Below are 24,825 nucleotides of genomic sequence, written 5' to 3'. Positions count from 1 at the left end.
TTCTTCTTCTTCGGAGTATTTGATTAATAATGCTTAATATTAATAATGATATTTTTTAATATCAATAACGATAATAATCTAATAACAATAATGCTAATAATAATAGCAGTACTAATATATTTTTTTTACACATCTTTTCCGTATCGTTATTAATATGGAAAGTATTACAAATCATGTTGAATTAAGTTACATTATTGAAACATATCATACATATCGTACTTCTAGATATGTGTGCGTGTTTATGTATTTATATGTGTCGTGTGATATGCTGATATAAATGTACTAAAGCTTTTTACTGGCCAATACATCTCACTCAGACTTATAACGTAAAATATATAATTATTTTTATTTTTGTCAGTTTAAATATTAATTTGATTTCTTTTGTGATTGAAAGAACGTCTATTGAAAAATGGCTGCGCAATCGTATATACACATAAGTTAGTCTAAAATAAATTAAATCGGTATGAATTGCGTTCATTTAACTCGTCCAAGTATCATAACACATATGTACAAAATGAACACACTTATGACGATCCTACCTATGACCAATGGTCAAAATGACCAGCATCTTGTTCCTCGAAAGCGACTTAAAATTCCGAAAATTGATATCGGTCTAATCGAATCATGAGTCTCAAAAGCAGTTCGCTGTTAAAGACGTACCGGCGGAGAGCGTTAAATCAAGTGGATACGCCGAAATTTCTTCCTTAGGCGATCTCTCGTTTTTCTCCAACTCCTCTTCTTTCTCTTCTTTTTCTGGCGACTCTCTGGATCGCAACGGACTGCTACTCGCTCGCATGCTGAGATCGATCGGTTCGTCACCCGCGGAATTGTTGGAATTAGTCAAAAGTAGATCGTTGTTATTCCACGGCGAGGACAGTGGGTGCGTTTCCGATGTGAACATTCTCTCCGAGAGTAACAAAGAATGTTGACCTGCGAGCATAAGCATGCCGTTGATCGACACTCTGGGTTTGGACGACTCTTGCTCGCTCGGTCTCGTAGGCGATCGACTCGAACTACTCCTGGACTGCACGTCGCGGAGACGATCGTCGTCGTTGGACTCGCTCTCGGATCCGTCGACGTTTCTTGTGTTTCTCGATATTAATTCTGCCGGCGCGGGCGATCGATACGAATCCGTTGAATAGTACGACGTCCCTTGAGTGAATGTCGAAGTTTCCGCGGATGGACTTCGTTGCCGCGGTGAACGATTGTCGAGTGGCGACGACGAGACTTCCCTTGATGTAGGCGGGGGTGTTGTGACAGAGGGTGACTGCGACTGTTCCCCCAAATACCAATTACGCAAGTAAAGTTGATACAGAGCGACTTCCTCCGCATTTGGCGATCCATCCGATCTTTGCAGCATCGACGCAGGTGACGTGTGATACGGATACGGGATCGTTGAGCTCTCCTGACTGGTCGACGCACTATTATCCGTCTCGTTACTGCCGTCACTTTGTGATGGATAACTTAAATTGTAGGACGCGCCGACGCCGGAAGAGCGTAGCGATGCTATTTCGTTCATATTTCGACATCGCATCTGGTCCGAAAAGTAAGTGATCTTGAACCAGTTTGAGCGCCGCCCGTAGCGTGAGCTCGATTTCGACATACCGACGTCTAGGCATTTTTTTAACCGGCAGGCTTTACAAGCCGTACGATTCCTCCTATTAATTACGCAAGTGCCGCCGTTCCTACATGCTGTCACGTTAGTAGGATTGTTGTACGTGCGACCGAAGAAGGACTGTAACAAAAGATTAAAATAGTTTTATAATAATCGTCCCGTCAATATAACATTCAGGTAACAAAAATTCAAGTTGCGTTTGTACTTATAAAAAATAAAAAAAAATTGAAATTAATATTACGAAAAATGTACAAGAAAAAAATTTCAAATGTAGCGTAACTTCAAGCGCGTTATTAGCGAGTTTGCAACCATTGAAAGCGCTTCGGCACTTGATACTTCCAGATTTACGCCACTTGAAATCGCGCGGTGAGATTAAGGAACAGAACATTTCGCTGACGCATTCGTAGAAATTAATGCGTGCTGCTCGTTAAATTGATCTACAAATGTACTTATCGTCGCACCGGATGCCCAACAACTTAGCGTTTACGGTCGTTGGACGATCGTGAATTTTCGCGCGATGCCTCTCGACCCAACCTTCGACCCTCCCGTGCGTCCAGAGAATAGCGGTGGACCGCGGCGCGCGGCTCATCCATATAAATTAATCGGATTATCGAGACAAACGAAGCATTATCGCGATAGAGGTTCCGCGACGTATTTTCGCACCGGATATTACCAGATACGTCCACGAGAGAGAAACCACCACACGACCGAACCATATAAAGGGTCGACGGTCGGTACCCGTGTGTAAGCCACGCGCGTTTCTACCGGATTAAACGTCAGGGTTTAATGTTACGCGCGTCACGTGAATTAGCATGCCTGTACCTAGAAGAGAGGAGTGCGCGAGAAAGAAAGAGAAGGGCCGAGTGACGAAGAGCACGCAGAAGAGCGAGTAAAGGGTGAAGGGAGCGGAAGGAGATGGAGAAAGAAAGCGAGAAGACGAAGGAGGAGGAGGAGGAGGAGGAGGAGATAGAGTATATACGTGGCGGGGCCGCTCGTAAAGTTAAACGCCTGTCGGCCGACGATAAAACTGCCTCAAGAAGACCCGTTGCTTCGAAAGGTGCGCGCGGTCTCGCTCGCACGGTCATCGAGTACTAATTTACGACGCAGCTTTGCAGTCTTTTGCCGCTCGCACCCTCCGGAAATTTCGTGGGATGCCACAATGCGAGCGCGCAATGTTCGCGGTCGATACCTCGGTTATATATCGTTTGATTAGGCTTCTGTGTTTGGAGGAAAGTTCGCATCGATCTGAGAATGTAGCCTCGAATATATTCGGTTTCTGAAAAATACCGATAAATTAATACACCAATTTAGTAAAGATTTGCATTTACGAAATGGGTATCACAAATTAAGCTACTATTAAATCCGGAACACAGTGATATATTTCCAATTTACCAAATTAATTATTTATGCTATACTTCTAAATTGCCTAATTAATCATTCTGTCCCAGCGTATGTAACTTTCAGCCGTATCGAACTGATTCCTTCCTTAAATCGAGAACGATTTGTATCTCGTTAAAGTGTAGCTGTTGCATATGTTACGAGATTACGAGAGGCAATCTCGCGTATCTATGAAACGTATCCGCGTTCCCACGCTTCTCCCGTTATTATGATATTGCGTCACGATCGATTTAACGCATAACGCACGCGTGTTACGGAATAGGATGTGGAAGGTAAAATATAAGAAAAAGAAAAAAAAAAAAAAGTTTCGTGTCGCATCGTCGTACAGGTTGTCGAAGGACACGGGATTCTGGATGCCACCTGACCGACGTGACACGTGGGCGGGCGGCTAACGGATCGAAGTCCTGAAGCTTCACGTATAGCGGTACACATTTCGATCGCGAATAACTATCGTCCGATGAAGTGCCCACTCGCGAAATTCACGGCCCACGACTTGATCGGGTGCGGTAGTACTCGATGACTCGCTGGACTTCCGGATGATCATCGTATCGATGATATCGTTGTGAGTCATCGATATGACGATATAACACGAGTAAAATATATTATTCACGAGTTAATAAAATAAAAAATTCTGTGATTCCATGACACAGTTCCTTGAAAATAAAAATAAAAAAATATATATTATATATATTCACGTTTGATCGAGCCAAAAAGAAAAAAAAGTAAAAAATTGCATAGAGACATTTCGCAACGTGACAGTGCTCGGCACAATTTACGTACGGATTTACGTGTATCACGGACATTGCATGTTCGATCGAATTGCTCAAAGTCGTGTGCGGTGTAATTGATCCGGTGGCGCACTTCTGCCATATCGGGTTTCGGATCGCCTCGGGGCTAGGAAAAGTAGCGACGTTCTTAAAGCGCCGCGGATGACTTTGTCTTTCGCGGATAGCGATTGCGTCGTCGGGTTCCCTGGTCCGGTCGACGTGTGTTCACTCGGTCAACTGCGTACGGATAGCCGGACAATTCTTGACGAAGGAGGACAACGGGATTCGCGGGGTTGCGTAATACCGTGCGTGCGAGCGCGTGTTCACTCGGTTTTTCAAGTTTTTTGCACAATTCTTCGTTCAGTCATTGGACAGTGCGCGCATACGGGCCGCGACACCAGGAACAGCGAGCGACGACGAGCCGCAATACGACGGCAATAGCGACAACGGTAGCGGTAAAACCAGCTCTCATTCTCCGCGTGGAGAACGCACAGCGGTTGAAACACGCGCCATTTACGGGCACGTGCGACAAATCCGTCAAGAGAAGCTGGAATTATCTCAAATCAGCCGGTATGCACGGAATCTCGGATCGATTTGTAACGCCATAAAGCGACGCGGAGAAATCAATATCGTCCGTGATCGTGAAAAGAAATGTAAAACGACTCGTGGAAAGCAAACGCATCTTCGAATTCAAATCGACTCGTAGCGGCATTTAAATGATAAATTATTTGCGCGACTTTTTATATTTTTTATAAAAATGAGAAAATGTAACGCACGATTGTCGCGATTTTCCATTACGAGCTCCGCGAACGACTTACGTGTGCGTTTAGCGCGATCATTATTCGCGCGGACTTTTTTTTTTCGCGACGAGCTAAGTAAGATGACAAATATAATTTTTATTTTAACAACGCGACGCATTGTGGATCGATGCACTATCGCAATCGGCAACGAGAAAACGTCCGCGCGATAGTGCACCGCGGTACTATTTCGCGACCTACTGAATTTGAGCAGAGTTTCAATTTCATCGTGGTAATTTTGCAAAATACGTGTTTCTCTTGTCACAAAAAGATCGCTAAACGAACGTTTAGTCTCACGCTGTACTCCGCGAAAATGTAACGTGACGCGGCAACAGTCACGCTATTTCCTAAAGGGACGATTATTCTCCTATAAACGTGAACGGCTCGCGGGGAAAAAGACGAAAATTACTTTTGGAGGAAGAAACGACGGCCTTTCTTATGGCAATATTGGATTTCTCATAAACGTTTTACGAGAAAGTCTACGGCACGTATCGCAAGGGTTTCGGCGTGCAGCATCCGTCGTGCACGAATCTGAGGTCACAGTACTGAGCGCGCGATATGAGCGAGGGTCGAGGGGAGGTACCGGGTTAGATGCGTGGTTATATGTGCGATGACGAGGGACAGAGAAGAAGAATGCACGGAGAGGAATCGGAGAGTCGAGACAGTCGACACGGCCACACCGCGACTCCAATAGCATCGCCGGCATAGCTGGACAGGCCATTTCACATTCCCACGTCCTTAATATAGATTGTTGATAGGCGCGAGCGTGCGAGCGAGACGGGACGGAAGGATGCGGCCGAGGGAGAAGGACAGGCGAGCATTCGCAGGGTCACCGCGCGGTGTGCGGCGGGAAGAAATGGACCGAAAGACTTAGATGCGCCGCGCGGGAACGAAACGCTGCGTTACGTTGTCGCTGGTGCGACGGAGAAAGGTGCGGCGGAGTGCCTCACGGCACAGGTGCTTCACCGGGTCGCGCCGCACACGGACGAGGAAGTCAGACGGGGCAGGAGGAGAGGAAAAGTTCGCCAAGTCGTGGTAGACTAGGGACGTGGCTGCCAGCCTCGACGGTGGTCGCGTCGTACGATTACGCTGCGGTTCAACCGTGCACGCGGCTTACTATTACGCTATAATCGCGAGATGCGCCGGTTACTCTGACGATGCCCAGAGCGAATCAGCTGATTACGCGATCGACAAATCCTCGATAGTGTCAATTGTTTCTGTCGCGACAAATTGGAAGGTTCGATAATGTTAGATGGTTATAAGATGATAGAAAAAAATGTTTTAAGCTACAAACTCGTAATAAAATAATTACAATCGAGGATATTATTTTTATGTCGTATAATTATTACAAGTATAAACGTTTGTCATAGTCACCGCAACTATTTTTTACAACTACCACGAAAGAGAAATCATCGATCGCTAGCATGCGAGGAGTCATCGTCAATTTCGTCGCGGCGGCTCGAAACGACTCGTTAACATCTCGTACGAACACGACATTAACACATGAATGCGCATATCAGCGAGTGACCCTGATACACGATGGCGCGATGCCTGTCGCGGATGAGCGCGCAAACCGTATTCACGCGTCATCCTTCTTCGCATCCGGCCATCCTTCGCCCGCGTTTCTTCGCGCTGGCTTTCCCAGATGAGGATGACGTAGTGCCGTAGTCCGCAACGATCTGGATTTTGCGTCCTGGCACTATGTGGCCACTACATTACCCACCGGCCGCGCTAATAATAATCGATTACGGAGTCACGACGATGTTTCCGCTGTGACGTGCATTAATGTATTCGCTAATGGTTTTTCTCTTATTCCCAAGATCGTATTATCCCACAATTTTTTTTTTCTTTTTTTTTTATCACGAATTCCGGCTAGAGTTCACGCAAACCGAGGAAAGAGCGTTGGCGGTTGTGCGTTCTGCGTAAAATAAAAACGTAACTAGATCCGTCTGGGTATTTTTAATCATTCGTCGTTTGTGGCAGATCCGCGTTCATTACGGGGGAATAATTGTGCATTCTCGCTATTACGTCGACGTGCCGCGTCAAACGTGTACGTAAATCACGATTCGCTTCATTACACGTCGCGGAATCCCATCCAATGCTTTCAAGATAAGTCCAATTTGCTCGCATCCGCTAATGAAATGCACCTGCAAAGCGTAACGCAGCGTAAGGAAATTCAAACACTTTGCAGTATGACGTTTGCTTTACCGGGAACGCAGTATAACTGGGAATAACCATTTTTTTTTACCGGATTAAATCTCGAGAGCAGAGATCGCCTAGGAGCGGTCGTTATTGCAATTATATATTTGTTAAAGTGCACTTTGCATTAATTTAATTTAAAGTATCTACTTTATAGTGATAAATATAATTAAAAAAAAAAAAGAAAAAAAAAGAACGACTGTTAGTTTTATCATATTTTACATATGTAGCGTACAGAAATAGGCTAAATTGAATGCATACCATTCATAAATTTATGCAAACCGCTAAGTTCGAAACCTGCGGTCGTTCGATGTTATTTGGCGCGTCTCCAAGAAACTTGACAAAACGAGATCGTGGAAACTGCGAGACGAAGATGGACGGAGACAGACTGACGTCAGTCGGTGGAATGGACCTTGAGCCTCGTGTGCTCCGCATACTTATTCCAGACGTAGAGCACTCTCGTTTTCGTTTCGAGTGATTTCTAATCGAGAAACATGTCGCTTGGCGTACGTCACTCTTGATAAATGGCAGACGGCCGATTTGACGAGGTACTGATATTTCCGCGAATTAAAATCAGCGATGCAAATGCGCAGCGTTGATGAGTATCGCATCTTCGGCCGATTGAAAAACATTCGCGCGATTATTGGCGTCTCGATAGAGGAATATTAAAGTGAAAGATATCTTGGTTAATTAGCAACATCAAAAGCTGCGCGTTCTACTCTATTCGGTCCAAGCATCGCGTTAATTTTATTTATACGAACGAGACTCGCGATATGTTAAAATAAAAAAAATAAAAAAATTTAAATTAAAATTAATAAACGAGGGGAGGTAATCCGATTAAAATTGTAACAAATTTCTATCGGCGCATTTTGCTTCGGCGGGCGTTTCGTAATCGCGATTACCTTAGAAATCACGTTTGGGACGTATTACACATTCTCGGGGCAGTTCGGTTTATCACGTGTGACACAGAACGCTTCCACGTCCTACGGTATTGCACCGATTGAATTGCAGATAGGCGCGCAACGACAGTTCCTAACTACAGAAACAATGGGCGCCGGTTATTGTATGCTGATTTTCTCTCGCGGATTTTGAAAGTCTGTTTCTCCGAAGAGTAAGCACGCACCGCGATAAAATTTAATAAACCGGTACTCTCCCGGGAGACCGAAAGTATTTCATACCACTGACTTGTGGCACTAGAAGTATATTCTGTTGCGTTTAATATAATAATTATGTAATCTCACAATTCACATTGATTATTGTCAAACTTATTCTTTTAATAATAAAATTCTCTTGTTGTTCACCATTTGATTATTTATTAACGTAACTTTTATTATCCGGAATTCCGATTTGCGTCTCTTCTCCAGAATGCGTTCGTGTAATTATTGTAATTCAATACTTAAAGACGACTATATGGCAATAGATGGGAACAGCGGTCTTTTACCACGTTAACGCGAAAGTAATGGAATACGTACTGTAAAGTTTCGAGCAAACGATGCTATAATAGCTTCCGTTCGCGATAAAGTGCGGTGACAGGCGGTTTCAGTGAACGACAGAGAACACGTTTCTACTATCATTTCACATATCTCGTACGTGCATTAATAATATATAAAGAACGACAAGTATTAAAGAAGCTCGATTAATGACAGCGATAAAAATCAACGACAGGTCGAAAACAGAAGAGCATTCGATTAAGTTTACTACGTTTCTACGGTCCTTGTGACAGCCACAAGAGACGAAACATCTGCAGAACGTCCGACGTTCACGATGGGCTCTCGTTAATCCTCATTGACCCGCGCGGTAACGGTAGCCGGCTGCAACCCTTTCGTCCGCGTTTCAAAGACAGCTTAAGTAAATTACATATGTATGCATCTAGGACACGTGCGTCCTCTCGCGCGTTGCACTTCGCCGCGTCTGCTTTTCTCGTCGCGGTTACTCGCGACGAGTGACTCTTCTCTTTGACAAATTCGTACGAATTACACCAATCTGTCTTTTTTTTTTTTTTTTTCTTCTCCGTTTGCGTAACGCGATCGTTCTGAAAAGATCGACCGCGTTCGTGGACGTGAGGTCGGCGTCGCGGTTGGACATTGGTTGCGCAGGATGATAACGACGACCACGAAGACGACTCACGAAGTCGCGCGTCCGTTGAATGCTAACTATTGCTCCCAAGGGCGCGCCGTCTGTGTAGTAACAGCGCGATGCGATCGCTCGGGCGTGAACTGGGCCACATGCGAGAACAGTTGGCTCTTCGTGAGCACGGGGCTTTGCTATTTAGTTCACGCGATCGTATCAACCCTTTGCACGATGCCGATATCGTCCTTACGTCGCCGCACCATTACCATTCGAATCTTAAACGGTTCAATTACCGCTCGAGCATTTGCATCTCAATTATGCGATATTTCACTTGGAACTTGCAATTAATGTTTTAAATATGGAATCAGATTAGTAATAAAATACGGATTTTTTTTTTACAGTTTAAAGATATTTAAGATCGAAAAATTTATATGTTGCGAATAATTAATAAGTTCCGTATTTGCTTTATTTTGCAAGAATAAAAATAAATTGTTAGTCCTTAGGAGTGAAAATGTAATTTACAGCGGACAAGAATGACATTCCGCAAATCGCGAGTTTAACAATAATTCGAAGCGCCGGTTGTCGACAAGACGGCGGCGCGAAACGCTGTCGGATCGACAGATCCTTTCATAGATCGCGATTTATTGGCTCGTAAACCGGGCATAAAGTGGACGGTTGCTGCGCGGTTTGGCCCACATATGTACGCAGCTCTTCCCTTCTATCGTTTCTGTCCATGCCGATCGTAAATCGCCGCTTTATACGATCGACCCGATCGCCGCGGTGTGCTGAGAAGCGCGGTTCGCGGTTTTCTTTCCGAATCACGTCTCGGCGTTGCGTCGACCAACGCTGACTGGTGCCGCGACGTTTACGCAAGAAAAATAAGTCGCGGTTTGTTTGCAGATACGACCGATCATATTATACGTTTACAGTATCGCGGCTAAATTTTTCTAAACGCGCCGCGCAACCTGTCGCGTCTATAATTATTAAGTGCTGCGTGTTCTTCGCTTGAGTGCCACCGTCGACTCGAGCCGGCGCTAAGCTGCTCGAATCTCGCGGCCTCTCGGTATCGCGGTATCTGTTTCACAGCGGTACTTAAATGGCCGGCAATTAGAAGATGTAACGGCCGCAGTTAAAAAGCGCTTCCACGAAGTCGCGACGACCGATCGGCTTCGCGCGTACACGTACGACGCGCGAGTTAGGAAGGCAGGCGCGAGGGGAACTGCGAACTGCTCGCGAATTCTTGCCATATGTTAACACGCGCCACCTTATGCCCATCTTAATGTCGCTTTACGAGAGAGCTAATTGTTCCAGGAGAGATATCGCGAAGAGATCGGGTCCGTAATCGTCTTTACGGCATTCTTAATACGAATATAAGTTCTTTGAACGCGCTCATCTCTTCTTGTTTTTATCACGATTCCTATTCTTTTATTCTGCTTTACTTTTTATTAAATTTTTTTTTTTTTTAATATTTAATATACATTTTAATTTGTTGTATTTAAAATTATTAGTGAGCGACCACAGCCGTAGTAATAAAAATGTAAAGCTAAGTTACTCGCTGATTTTATTCGAGGCAAATCGATTGCGACAGAGAACACGGATGGCTGTTTCTCGACAGTGACACACGTGAAGCACTATCCGGTGGCGGTGTCTAAAGGGCGTCGCGAGCCGATATATATCGCCGCACGAGAGCGGACCGGCATACTCGGAGCTAACGCGAAAAAGGGAAAATCCAAACTGGTCGCTTAATCTGTCGTTCGTGACGGGACTCCGACAATCTACTGCGGCCGAGAAATCGTTGGCGCTCGAGGAAATCGAACGGCCGAGTAATTTTTACCACGCTATTCTCAGAGTGTTATCTCCTTCGCCGGACTGCCACTTTCGTTCCGCTCGCCGTCGTCAAAGACTGAACGTGCTCCTTGATTTTCCTTAAGTGTGCGTTTAATCTCCGGCCATCTGTTCACGTTTTAATCTTTTGGCGACTGTAACGGCAGTATTTTTTTTTCTTTTTTTTTTTACGTTTGTTTAATCTTTCAGCCCCTTTATATTATCTTTACACGTGTTATTTTATCTCTTCAAATCGCTTTGCTGATTTTAACAAAAATTAAAGTATAATCGTTGGATATTCGAATAAGTAGTGATACGTAGTAATTGAAAGTTTGAGAGACATTTTTAATGCACGAACGCGCATCGTTGACTCTTTGAAGCGTTTCATCCTCTTCCGTCCTCCAATCGTACATCGCTCGCCGGAAATCGTTGTTACTCGCCTAAGTGTTTTTTCGAATTCTTGATGTCGCCGGAAGTTTGACCGGACTCCCGGCCGACGTCGTTAAAAATCGAAGTTTAACGCGATGACTCCGCCGCACGGAAAGTAGTTCAGACTATTTCGGTCAGGAATGACGCTTTTGTACCGACGCCGTGTCCTCAATCAGTTGCTGCGGTCTCGACTTTTCGGGCGAGTCCGCATTGTCAGTCGATGAATAAACCCGTCCCCTGAATCATGCGCCATTTTCTTTTTTTCCATCGAAGGAAGGGCGAAGAGCGAGGTGAGAAGCTTTAAAAAATTTTACGATGTCGGCCGTGTATAGTATGCAGTCCGTTGAGGCCTCGAAAAACAATGGCATTTGCATCATAAATAAGCGCAACGTCTGACTCGAATCTCGGTCGCACGATTCTCTTAATAAGCGAGCGAGATTTTATAAATCGGCGTGCTGAACAATCAGCGAGGCGAAGGAACAAGGGAGGAAGCGGTCCGAACTAGGTCACTCGCATTCATATGCAACGAATCGCCGTCTTTTGGCGATTCTACCTGCGGTTCTGTTTCACGCTCAGTCTTTAAATGATCTGGCTCTCCTTTATTTGAACGCGTTCGGGACGCAACGAATGTGGAATTTGGACGACACCTGAGAAACCAAGGAACACGGACGCACGCCGTCCACGCACATCGACGTAATTAGCCACGGTCATCTTGTTAGCGACAAGCGATCCGTTTTTGAATACGCGTGTAACATCATATTCTTAATCTTTCGCAAGTTTGCAGAACGCGCGCGTGTTTATCGCGGTACCAAAAATGGAAGAAAGTCGTTGGGAAAGACCCGGAGCGTAGAGTAAAAGGGACCCACGTCGTCGTCATCGTTGTCCTCGCTGTCGTCGTCGTCGTGTGCGAAGAGAGCGAGAGGGAGTAGGAGAGATTGCTCTCTTCTCGATGTTACGCAGAGAATTCGAGGCAGTCGTTAGTATGCTAATGAGTGTCCCTCGTTTCTTCGTCCGTGACCGCAGTGCACAACCGTTAAATTATTTCAAATATTTCCGAACGTTCGTCGCGCGAGGCGACTAGGCCGACTTCGAGTTAGGAATTAGAGATCTCGGAGGTCGGCGTGCACCTGTGGTGCTTGGTACGTGTTAATGCGTAAGCGTGTAATTCATACCGCTATGTTTTTATTTTTTTTTTATTTTTTTTTTTAGCTCTCATCCTGTTTCTGTCCCCTCAGGACCACGATGGCGCCGTTATATTTCTTGCGATAACATCGAAACTTAAAGCGACCACGTAGAGTCCCTTTTTCACTCGGTATACAGACGTAAAAAAATGACGTACGCGATGTGACGGCGATATTAATTTCCGAGGACGGTATCGCAGATACGTTTTATCGATACGATATGCATGTTCGTGCGCAAGACGCGTACGACACATTCCGACGCACGTGCGCAATCCGGAGTCCACCTGTTGAATATTACTCCCTACCGCGTCGACCTTCGCGTCCGACTACGCGGAAGCGACGCGCGATCGCAACGAGATCCGTTCGTGAATTTCCGCTCCTGTATCCCAACATTTGTCCCGGGGTGCACGGAACGTATCTCTGCTTCTTTAAGACGATTTTCCGGCGAATTTGTCTCGCAGCATCATCGCAAAATCTTGAAGTCGTCGCTTCGGAGTAACAGGACGGAGTAACGCGTTAAGAGGAAATCAAATCGTCTTTTACTTTTACGATTATTGTGGTGGAAGTAATAGCGCGCACCGCGGTGCATTTTGAGATACGTTATCAACATATACGTTATACATTATTTCCAGAACGCTCGTTACGATTCACCGCGACGCGAGGCTTTGTCGAACGGGGACGATACAAGATAATCCATTAGTCGTGCTCGAGTCCTCTCGTCCACTTATGGATTCGAACCGGGAGAGGAATTTTTTTTTTAGCCGCTTCTCGCCATGCTCGCCTTTTCCACATATCGGACTTTCTCACCTCTTTTCGTTGACCGTGATTACCGCGAGAATCCCTACCATTGCAATCTTTTCGTTTTCGCATCGGTCACGGCTTATTAAGTTGCCTCTTCTTTAAACTAGAGTGCGAAACGCGTGCACGCATCGCATACGTCAACTCATCGCCGGCGTATCGACTTTTACGACTTCAGCGAGTCCTCGCAGCAGGTTAATACCGCGTAGAAACTACTTCCGTCCGCTTTTTGTCGACGATTGTCTTTCCGAAGACGAATCGGTAATAAATCACTGTCACACTTGGTTATCACAAAAATTTCATTCTAGAAATCTATATTTTCTCGTTGTTAAGTTCTATGTAATATTTTTCAGAAGCTTATTTATACAAGTATTATTATTATTTTTATTTATTTTTTTTATTTTTTTTTTATTTTTTTTATTTTGTAACTCGTTATCTCTTTACGATATTTCTACATCTCTTATTCAACCTTGTGCCGATTTTCTCTCACCCGTTGCGAAGCTCGTGTTATAATTTCTCGAAATGTGAAAAGATAGATTTACTTACTCGCTTATTATTTGAAAACGCGATGGAACTGCCGTGCTCGACTTCGTAATTACACCTTGCGTTACTCTTTAAAGCGTGTAAAATTTGCATCACAAATGTTACATAACGTGTGACTCGACAATGAACGGCGCGTATGACGGGACGTCGCCGTGTGAATTCTCGGCGTAACATCGCAAAGTCCGTGTGCACGAAATAGCAACCTGGATTTATTTGACAGCCTCGTTACTCACGCATGCGATTTTTCTTACCTTGCAACCCTCGCACGTAAACGCCCCAAAGTGAAATCCCGCCGCGGGTTCGTCGCATACCCTGCACAGTTGGTTCATCTGCAATTAAAGAAATTATATAAGTTATTCGGCGGAGATACGTCAGAGTCAGTTACTTCGGCTCATCCTTGGAAGAATAAAGTACGGTGTTACAACGTGGTGGGGCGGCGAACCGGTTTTCTACGTTTGCTTCGATTTTTATTCCTCCCACGATATCTTACGGATGTTCGAACAGGATTTGGAGTACGAGAAAAGTAATTGGAAATATGCTTGAACCTCAATTAATTGGCTATTCTAACGATAACAGCATAGAAAAATTATCTTAAGCCAAAACTTATATCCAATTGATCTTACATCTGTCTTTTTTTTTTTTTTATTAATTAATTTTTTTTAATATTTTCCGACTACGTAACGTAACGGCATAAATTTACTGATGTATAATGCCCGTTCAAAAATATTTTTTGTACATTTTTTTTGATATATAGAATCGGTATTTTTTGAGTTAATTATATCTTCGCCCATGGGCATGAAATGGATATCTGAAGAATCATTAGGTTCTTTTCTGAATCTACGTTTCCCCACCCTCTCGTAACACTCGAATCGAAACTCGTTTTAACCCACTGGCATGTCATAAATCAGCGCTATCTCGGCAAACGGTGCCATCTGCCTCGATGCCCTGTCGTAGCGAGGAACCTATTTTTCGAATAAACTGGAATAAAATTAGACCATTGATGGATCTGATAAGGATGTTACGGCCGGCGTTTCTCGTCTTGCGAGTATTTCGATCATTGCGTGTAAAAATTCCCCAAGCATAAATGCACGGAAACCGGAGGAACTAGCTTTTAAAGTTTATGAATTGTATCTCTATAAAGCTGAGTGCCGTTACGTATGACATGAATTTCTTGCTTTTAATATAATTATAACGAAACGACCGAATTAAATCGTAATGCGTTAATTTCTTTTGAGCATATTAAAAAAAAAAAAAAAAAATAGAACCGCAGTAATCGTTAATGTACTCAATTTAGAGGATTAAGTTTCTCGAAGGGATACATTTTTTACGTAAGACGAGAAGAAAATCACTTTAACGAGATTTTAGACGGTAATTAGAGCTCCGATACGACACGATCTCACGCGTGTTGCGTAAATTCTTCGTAATTACACCTCTAAAGAAAATGGTCTTATATATTTGTTAACAAAGGCGATAAAATGAAAGGAAAATATACTAGAGAGTAAGAGAAGAGAGAAAAAAAATCGACCCACAGGTTCGTTATAAGGTTTCCAGTTTTTTGCAGTACGGTTGCTTAACACCCGCTAATTTTCCTCCTCCACTCGTTGCACATTCGTTGAAGAAACGAAAAACTCTTCCTTTCTATACACGGTATGCTTGAATTTCAAGCGTTTGAACGAGCTGGATTTCGCGTATTTCCTTAATGACGATCATTAAGCCGATCGAATAATTTAGCTAATTACATTTTTTATAATTTTCTTAACGTTGTATTATAACATATATTTCTATAATTCTACAATATGTCTTTGGAGAAGATATTTCTACTGAAAATATTCGGCATTAATATGGATCTTGGCCGGCTGTTTTTTTTTTTTTTTTTTTTTTTTTGACATCTTTATCGCGTGTAAATCAAAAGACTGTCGCTTTAAATCAGTTTAAATGTTCGAGCAGGAAAGCCTAATACATATACAAAACCAAACGGAAAATAGAGTACGCGTAGTATAACGGAGCCACCGGATCGCGCGTGCCCTCGGACTAACAGGCGCAAGAATGGAATGTACATCAGGAATACGAAGAAAACAATAAGCGCGAAAGGTCGAGACGCGCGAGAGGTAAAAGCCGAGACGCGAGCGTCGAAGGTGGAGCAATCGCGAGCGCGGCGTAAAAAATTCCATCGCCCTAATAACCGAGGGGGAACGGAACACCTTTGAAGAGTGTATACCGTGATTTGCAATAAATCGCAGAGAGACCGCACAAGTCAGGCCTTCGCGGTAAACGGTGCGTCTCGTAACATAACCAGTGAATCGCATTATTACGCGGCTGATTTATTTATTTTAGAAAAGATCACGTTACAATTGTTTATCCGAGAGTCCGCGAAGGTTAATTTGTATCCTTCGCAAGGGATCGATCTTTTTTATCGCGATCACGTGGAGTTGCGTTTGTCGATTTTGAAATGCCTTTTTGTTTCGCGCACGAATTTACGCAATACCAAATAACACTTTAATCAATTCATGTGTCAGCGCGACAATCGTAAAAAAAAAGCTTATTCATTTTTTTTCTTTCTTTTATCGACTCGACGGATCGTAATTCGCGGTGTAGTGCGGAATACGCGAAACAGGAGGAGGGTCAAGGAGGATAGAAGGCCGCGGAGGGAGTTTAATAATGTAAACACGCGGCACCTCGTACCCTAGTTTCTGTAGATAGAGTCAATATTTGCCTAGCATAGGTGCGTTAATGAAGTCGATCGACTTTGCCGTACCTGCTCCAAATATCAACTTACGGACCCCGACGAGATAACGACGAAGACGGCGGGCTGAAAGAGTCACGCGTGATCTTTTTGCCCGCCCGTGTACGTGCTCACACGCGTCTACGCGGTCCGTATACCTGCGGATGGGGGCACATTGTAGTTCACGCGCCATTAAACACGAGTCCCGTGTGACGTTTATTCCTTTATGAGCCGTTTTTTGACCTGAGACGCAGGAGCGCTTCCTTTGTCGTTTCTACCCCTCGCTACCGCCGCTACAACCCTTTCCCTCGTGTCGACTTTGCACGCCGTTTGATCATCATCTTTGTAATCATTTCGGTAATCAACGACGGAATTCCTTCTCCCTTGCATTTACTATCTATCTTCAGATGGAAGTGAACGTAAACCTCCGCGTGGATTTATTAAAAAAAATGTGAGAATTATTTGTGCCACAGAGCCGAGACGTATTTTTTCTTTTTTTTTTCTTTCTTTACTGAAAGTGTTAAATCACTCTCTCCCTGAGGGCAAAATGTAAATGAAGCTAATTACGCAATATGTTTTCTATACTGCGACAAATAAATTTCTTGAACCTCGAACTAGTTCACGTCAGTAGAACTCTCGTATCGGAATATGAACAATGACTAGTAATAAAATGCGTAGGTAATTCACGTGGGTCACGAGCGTGAAGCACAGACGACCTCAGAGGAACTGAAAAGATTACGAAAGCATTCCAATCGTTCGCGATAATCGCCGGAGAGAAAAATAATCGTTCGAGGAAGAGAGACGTAGAATTAGATAAAATTAGTGACATCAGCGCGTCTGTGGAGCGTCGTCGTCAAAACAGCGGTCTAAAATAAATCCCCAGCGTGTTCTTTTTAACATTTTGTTTTTTCTTTCTACAGTTTGAGGTAAACTTTTAGGATTCTCCGCGCGTGTTTGTCCGCGAAGGTAAATAAACGATAATCGCCTGCGTTTGAAGGCGCTGATTCGAAATACTTGGCATTATGTGAGAATCGTGTCTTAGGAGGAATCTCGTTTTACGAGACACTTTGCGCAAACGGGGTATAATCATTTTTCTGAGACGCTCGCGTCCGCCGTTATAATTCTTCGCGGCAACGAGAGTACACATTAGAAACGCAGTTTGCGCGATATAATTAATCGGCGGTGTATTAATTCACATATTTATTACACACCGCGTTAAGAATGAGCACTTGATTACTGTCCGAGCCGTGATATACGGCCGGCGATTTTTCTCAGTGCGTTAATGAGTCAATGAATCTACTCGAAAGAAGGAGTCGATATATCACCCGAGATACGCGTTCGCGCGTACGTTCGCGCACGAAAGTCTCCCGTCCCGATGTTATCGGCGCTTAATTATGCGCGGAAGGATTACGCTCAAATAAATGCTTACGCCGTATATAATCGACTATTACCGGATTACATAAAATAAACAGGATCCTGCGCGCACGAGTGCGAAGAGTATTCGGCGAAGCGGGAGGCGGACGGGTGGAAAAAGACTCGAGGAAAACTGGTTCTTACCGAGCATGAACGATAACATTAGAGCTGACGACAAAAAGTTTTTACGGTCTTTTAGATAGACGAAACTTCGCAAATAGTACACGATTAATAAATTATTTCTCTTCCTTGCATAAATAATTACGATGCCTGATTTCATTAAGGTGTGGTAAAAAATCTTTAATGACTAGCTCGGAAAAAGATGTTCCGCGAAAAATGTCCGTGTGCTATTTTATTTTTAATGCAACTTTTTTTTTTAATAAAAAAAATTTTGCGCTGCGTTTCTTATACACGTGTTGTCACATCAAAATGAAAGAATGCGGTTTGTCGTGATAATTATAAAATTTACAAAAATATTAGAAAAACCCTGGAAAAGAAGTAGAATGCAACACGCGGCCGGCGCAATTTGTATTGACGTCAATGCGTTTTTAACGATCCCTTTGATGGATGGTAGCCGCTTATTCACAGACGCATCGATCGAATCCCTGAAAAATGATCTTGTGCATCGGCTCGCACATTCTTAACGGGAGTATATAGACGTAACGATGCTCCGTCATACAGGGTGTAAGAAAAGCGACATGCTTTTACAGAAATATCATTATGTAAAATTAAAAAAATGGTAAATGTCTTAACTAGACAATAGAAATAATTAATTTTTAATTAAAATTAAATTATTTTCAAAATAAAATATTTTTGCCAATTAAATGTTACGAACAACAAGTAAAATCTTAATAATCTAGAGAGCTTCATTTTCGAAAGATTTAAATTACGTCGAAGTCAGCTACAAGATGTCAAATTTTATTTAAAATAAACCAATCAACATAACGATTATCGAAGTTGTTGCTAACGAGTCAACTTAAAATTTTTTTTCTTTTATCGTAACTTATGACTTTTCATTACACCCTGTATATGTGTAGACGCGAGCATATGGCAAGGCAAGGCAGCGGAGTCCTTTTCGGTTAATATGTTTTCGCGATCCACAATACGCTCGGTCGGGAGCCAAAGACAATTAATAACCTTCCGGAGTATCATTTATCGCGACAGTTTAGCCTCACGTTAGAGCGAGCTCGTCCCATCGTGAAGCGCGAGGCGCATAAACGCCGTGGCGCAGGTAGCCACGTCGTAGATGACATTGTCTGCCTCCTCGAGCCGTGACCGATCCGATTTTTAACAGCGATTTTGCGTCCGCCACTCGAGGCGTCGATCGAGAACGGTCGCCATGCGCGACCCTCTCGCACTTGTGGGAATCGCGATGGGTGCTCCACTCGGAAGTACCGTGATTCGTTATGCCCGCGTTATGCCCCCGTGCATGTGACTGCACATGTGCCGCGTCGCGTCGGAGATCTAGCCAAGAGCAGCTGCTGCCACGAAGATACGATGCGTTTCGCGAACGGCACGTTCCGAAGTGCCAAATGAATACATAACGTTACGAGCGGTCGAGCAACTCTGAAGAAAAGAAAAAAAAAAAAATATATCCACGGTCGACTTCAGTCGGAAAGCCAATCGTCGCGTCATCGTATTTCGAATTACGTGCGCCGCGTAGGGGGATAAAGAAAAGATTAACGCGGAAGAATCTTGTGATACATTTCCATAACACATATTAGAATAATAACGCGATCAATATTTCGTCCACATATTTTACGTATACTCGAAGAAGCATATTGCACGCAATTGTGACTAAGTGATTTACATCCGCGTTGCGTTTTACCGGATGAACTTGCGTGATACGCCGAGATCGTGCATGGTCATCTAGATCGTGATAATTTACTTATTCAGGACTTTTTATAACCTGAAGACATCCTGCAATTGTTAATAAATGTCACCCGGGCGAAAAAAGCGTATCACGATGTTAAATAAATCATTGCGAATACGTGCAGCGAAACAATGTTTCATTGTACGTACAATGTTAAACATTTAATTATCGAATTTCATAAGGCGCAATCGAACGTGTAGTTTGTCTTGAAATATAAGTCTGAACAATTGTGAAGTTAAAACTTGTTAAAAAGTTGCATATTGTAACGGAGGACCCTTTCGAATATAAAGCTCCGGGTTTTATATCTGCCTTCTGCTTACTCCAAGACTCATGAGACCGGTATACCTCGCCGGCGCAATTTAATCTCCCTTTATTTGGCGATTAAGCGCGCCACCATTGATTTATAATCTCATAAAAGGCCGAAGGCACAGTCCTGTAACGACGCCGGCAATATCGCAAACCGAAAGAGCATCGGGAAGGCTCTGCACGTGTGTATGCGTATAACTCGCGATATAAGTGCCATTTCCACGAAAGGAACATTTAAAATTTTACACACCGTCTCGTTGACGAAATCTTCGAAGCTCGCGATATTATCTTAATACAAATGCACAATTTCAGTGATAACAGCTAGTGCTCGGAAATTCCTTTAATTTTTAGTGTCAAAGTTTCGCAGATAGGATCTCTTAGTAAGAATTACGTGAATATTAGTCTGTTATTAAAACATTATATTATTAATTATTAATATTATATTGTAATTTCTGTTTTTTTTTTCTTTTTTTTTTATCGCAAATAACCGTTTGCGAAACGAGGTCCTCGCTGCAAGTTTAACGAATTCAGGTAACTGCTTCACTAGTTCAGCGCCGCCAAGTACTCGGGAATATATGTTCGCGATTATCTTTTGCTCTCGTCCGCGACGAGTTTCACGGTGTACGCGATAAGATGGTCGGATCATCCACTCAACGCCGGTCGCCTTCCGCAGGCACGTTGTCACTCTAACGGAAGCGGGACCAAGTGTAGATCAGTGTAATTCACGACTTATCGCCGAGTGAACAAAGAGCATCGATTTAGATTAGAAAAGTAACGGGTAATTTGCGTGCACGCCGTTAAACGCGCCTTTTAAACGATCCAGATAAGATAAACGGAGAAACATTTCCACGCATTCGCACGTTTCACTTAACTCCTGCTCGACCGCACATGCTTCGCTGCGTCTGGTTTTAGAAAATATTTTAGCATATTTTGCCTTAAAATTTCAAATAGTATTGCCCTTATCTCAATTTGATTTATTCAGAAATAATAATTTTATCGCAATTACTAAATTGCGGAGGTCACAGTCCTGCATGTTTCGCGGTAAAAACATTTAGCGTAAAAATGTTTCCTCGCTGACGAACGCTACGTTAGTGTGAGAGAATTCGATTTAAGAATGCAGAATCTTCAATCGAATATTTAATTTACACTTTGCCACCACAGTTAGGTCAGGGTCTTAGGCTCCATTCGCGATCGAACAAAAGAAGATAATACGTGTATTTGTCACGACTCTCGGTACTTCCCGCATGACTTGTAAAGGGTGGCAGTGCAGTGGCGGCAAAAAGGCGTTAAGTCAGATCACGACCCTGTGACGACGGCGAGCCACGCCGGAAGGGGTTAATATGCAAATCAGGCGCGACATGACGCTTAGGTCGGTATGCATAAAAGATTTGTGACGCCAGTTGCGCTAAGATCATGCAAATCTAATTTTTACGTATCACCAGATCAGAGATGACGTGCCAAGATATTTCAATAATGCATATTTGTTGTGTAATCCAAAAATACAAAAAAAAGTCATCAAAAAGAGAGACACGTGAGTCTCTCAATGTAGAAGCTTTTCGATAAACCAAACGATTGAAATAAATTTCTTTTTTTCATCTATAATTGAATTTGTGTTAAATATTCTATCCTAAACTCGCCTTTGTCTTCTTTCACGCGCGGACAGCTCGATGTTGCCTAACTTTCGCATTTAAAACTTACCGAAATAAAGATGCGTCCCTGGGCACGCACGCATGTAACTCGTCGCGCCAGTGTACGCGTGCACGTGCATGAGCGATGAATCGGAGCGGGAGAAAGATTGGAGGCGACGACGGAGAAAGAGAAAGAGGAAAGAGAAAGAGAAGATGCGCGATTCTCCTTTCGGGCCTTTTTCGAGTGCAGAGCTCGCCGGATATACAAGTGGGTAATAACCGTATGAAAGGGTAACAAAGGTGGCTGACACACCGCGGTCGACGTAAAGAGCAAGGGGGCAAGGGTATGGGCGCGGGCAAGGGAATAGCAATAAATATATTTTGACATGGGAGAGCCTCGCCGACGGTCTTATGCATAATAATTGTAACGGCCGTCTCTCTCGCGCCTGCACGCTACGACACGCATGCACAATTTACGCACGCGGGCAAAACGTCGTCGCTCTTAACCCTTTTGTGCCGCCGAATTGTGGTACTGGCTAGCAGTAGGCAAATATTATAGCAACAGGCGGAGACGAAGGGTTACGATAATGTTTTCATTTGATGACGACTAACCTCGACTAACCGCACGTGAGATCGCATGCTGGGGAGACGGTCTCCCTATCTGCCCCCTCCGTGGACGATCGTGAAGGCGCGTAAACCCTAAGAGCTTCCCCAAAATTTACAAATGCACATTTTGAACAGGCCAATACTCGGTACACGAATAATCAATTAATCCGAAATTTAAGAATTTATATATGAGAAAAGTTAGAAAAAATGTTATTTTTTTCGTAATAAAATTAATAAGTTAGCATTTCTTTTCAAAATCACGAATTTAATTAATTGTGGTAACGTTTGTGCCGCGAAAGAAAAAAAAATTAATTTGACAATTTTGTAATATACACGGAATCGAGAATTGGAGACTTTAACGCTTGAAGCGATGAGCACAGCGAATTTAAATGTAAGCTCGATAGCATATCATTAATTAATTATAAAAGAATTAAAGCTCTCTGTAGACTATCGAAATGTACAAAAAAAAAAAAAAAAAATTACTTGCCTCACTCAATGAATCGGAAATCCACGCAGGTGTCAGTCCGTTTTTCACTATGTCAACAAATAAGAATTGCGTTCCTGCCGTAGCAACTGTTCCAATCCGCTGTTATATGTTGCACATATCTCTTGTCCAGAAAACGTTCTCTTTTCTCTGATCTCTTGCCTTATCTCTTCGATCACATATTTCTCGAATTATTTAACATTCAAATGCGAGGAAAGTCCTTTCTTCTGCGTAGCAGCCGGTGATTTTCTCTTCTCTGCTGTACCCAATCAATTTTATTCCGCATCGACTGCTACCGGCAACGTTACGTCGGTCGTTTCGATTCCGCCAGTTGAACCAACAATTCCGAATGATAGTAATTCACGCACCTCCTCGTCCGATATTTATTCTATTTTTTTCTCTCTCTTTTTTTTCTTTTTCTTTCCTTTTCTAGTTCTTCCCCCGCTGTTTCCTCGCGAATTTTTCCTTCACCTCTTTACCTCCTCGGTCGCTGCTCGTGGTCGCCTTTGTATACTCTCGATCTCTGTCTTTCTCTCTTTTTTTCTCTTTCCCCCCTCTCCTACTGTCTCTCTTGTATGTGCACGTGTGACGGTGCGACCACGACGATGGACGAGAAAGGACTGGTGCTGTACGATCGCTCGGACCTGTTTCACTGCATCGAAGCGCCTGAGGAGAGCCGTGCCGTACCGAAGAAACGATTTTCCTCCGTATAGTAAGAGCCATCTGGGGAGCTGTTCTTACCCATCGGTTCACGCCTGTACCTGGGCCCGCCAACGGCTCCAGTCCGGGCCCGATCGGTCGACCAATCGGTGTACACCGATTCCTAGTGCCCAGGTAGACTAAGTGCCACCCATTTGTCCCCACTTGTAACCGGCTCCTCCACTCTCGAAAGATCCAACTACCGGCCCTCGCCAACCTCATCGCAAATACCGCCACTCTATTGACTCGTTCGTTGACTGGGAGTTAAATATTTTTTATAAAAGATAAAAATATGGAATACATGAGTAAAGGGGAAAAAAAAAAAAATAAAGAAGCATGTTAAGCTATTGTACACTTCCTGCACTACCTTTCCATTTTCTTTTTCATTGTCATTGTATTCTTCAAGATTAAAGATAATCGTGCGATAATTAATAAAATATAAAGCACTGAAGTATATTTTTTTTTTGGCAAAATTACAAAATTTATAACCATAATTTTATTAATAAATAACGAAGGTAATAGTAAATATTTTATTCTAATTATTTATCCGCACATTTTAATATGCAGAAGTTGCCAGTTATTTTCACTTAATTTTTACAATACTTTTTTATTCCTCCCTTTTTCTTGTACAAGCGAATAAGTATAATTTTCTGCTATTATTACGTCACGGATGTTCAAATAATCACGCCAACGGAGTTTCCACGTAATGCGTTTTTTTTTTTTTTCCTGGTTGAAGTCATAAGTATTTTCAGTTTCCCTCAGTATGCCAAGTATTGTGGCAGATTCTCGTAGACCGATGTTTCTCATTGAAAATAGCTTCTCACGGCGCTCCAGAATTCGGCTGTGGAAGGACGAAGCTTTTTGCGATGCGCGCGGTTTGAGCAATAGTGTCCCTCGTGTCGTCTCGATACCGGCTTTATTTGCGTATGCTAAATGGTGCACGCACGTGGTTTCCACGTTCTCCCGACGGCTAATCACACCGCAAATAATCGTGAGCACGCGGCGTGAATCCTTTAGTCCCCAGACGTACTTTACGACATGGCTTCGCCATTCGGAGAGGCCATATTTTTCTTCTATTACGCCACGCGGTAGTTCGTGAGGAACAGTTTAGACAAAGGCTTTTTCACGGAATTCATGAACTCCCAGCGGGGATTTCTCGTCTTTCGAAACTGCGGTATTTTTCAACGACGCGATGCGACCGCATTAAAGATCAGGCGGATCGCAAAACGGCTCTGCCTCTAATAAAATCTCGAGATGCACGGGGGCGAGATTGGACCCCAATACTGCGAGACAAAATGTACTGGCATCATAAATTAAGCTGCGTCCACTTGTGGAAATTAAACTATAGAAACTGGTTTCGAACGTAAAATGCATCTTGTCTCCGCCAGTGACTCTCATTTTCTCAATTTTACATTTTTGCTTCATTTTTTTTTTCCTAGGCTAATGCTTTTTTTTTCTCTACGCATTCATTCT

General features: G+C 43.3%; 1 protein-coding gene across 1 annotated transcript; it reads right to left on the bottom strand.

The window, feature by feature from the left end:
* LOC139102423 (protein embryonic gonad-like) lies at positions 1–23,299 on the bottom strand. The gene is made up of 3 exons (XM_070656307.1): positions 22,657–23,299; positions 13,873–13,950; positions 1–1,735 (listed from the first exon to the last, which is right to left on the bottom strand). Exons 2-3 carry the CDS (start codon positions 13,948–13,950, stop codon positions 632–634), a joined length of 1,182 nt encoding a protein of 393 aa, XP_070512408.1. The 5' UTR covers positions 22,657–23,299; the 3' UTR covers positions 1–631.
* Between the last annotated feature and the right edge of the window lie 1,526 nt (positions 23,300–24,825).

The sequence above is a fragment of the Cardiocondyla obscurior genome, linkage group LG05 (genome assembly GCF_019399895.1).
Source record: "Cardiocondyla obscurior isolate alpha-2009 linkage group LG05, Cobs3.1, whole genome shotgun sequence".
Taxonomy (NCBI): domain Eukaryota; kingdom Metazoa; phylum Arthropoda; class Insecta; order Hymenoptera; family Formicidae; genus Cardiocondyla; species Cardiocondyla obscurior.
This window is presented reverse-complemented; position numbering and strand designations above follow the sequence as displayed.

Excerpts from the sequence above, each read along its gene's own strand:
- LOC139102423 (XM_070656307.1), bottom strand. The coding sequence starts at position 13,950 with ATGAACCAACTGTGCAGGGTATGCGACGAACCCGCGGCGGGATTTCAC. Across the intron at positions 1,736-13,872 it reads TTACGTGCGAGGGTTGCAAG|TCCTTCTTCGGTCGCACGTA; the intron begins GTAAGAAAAATC and ends CTTTTGTTACAG.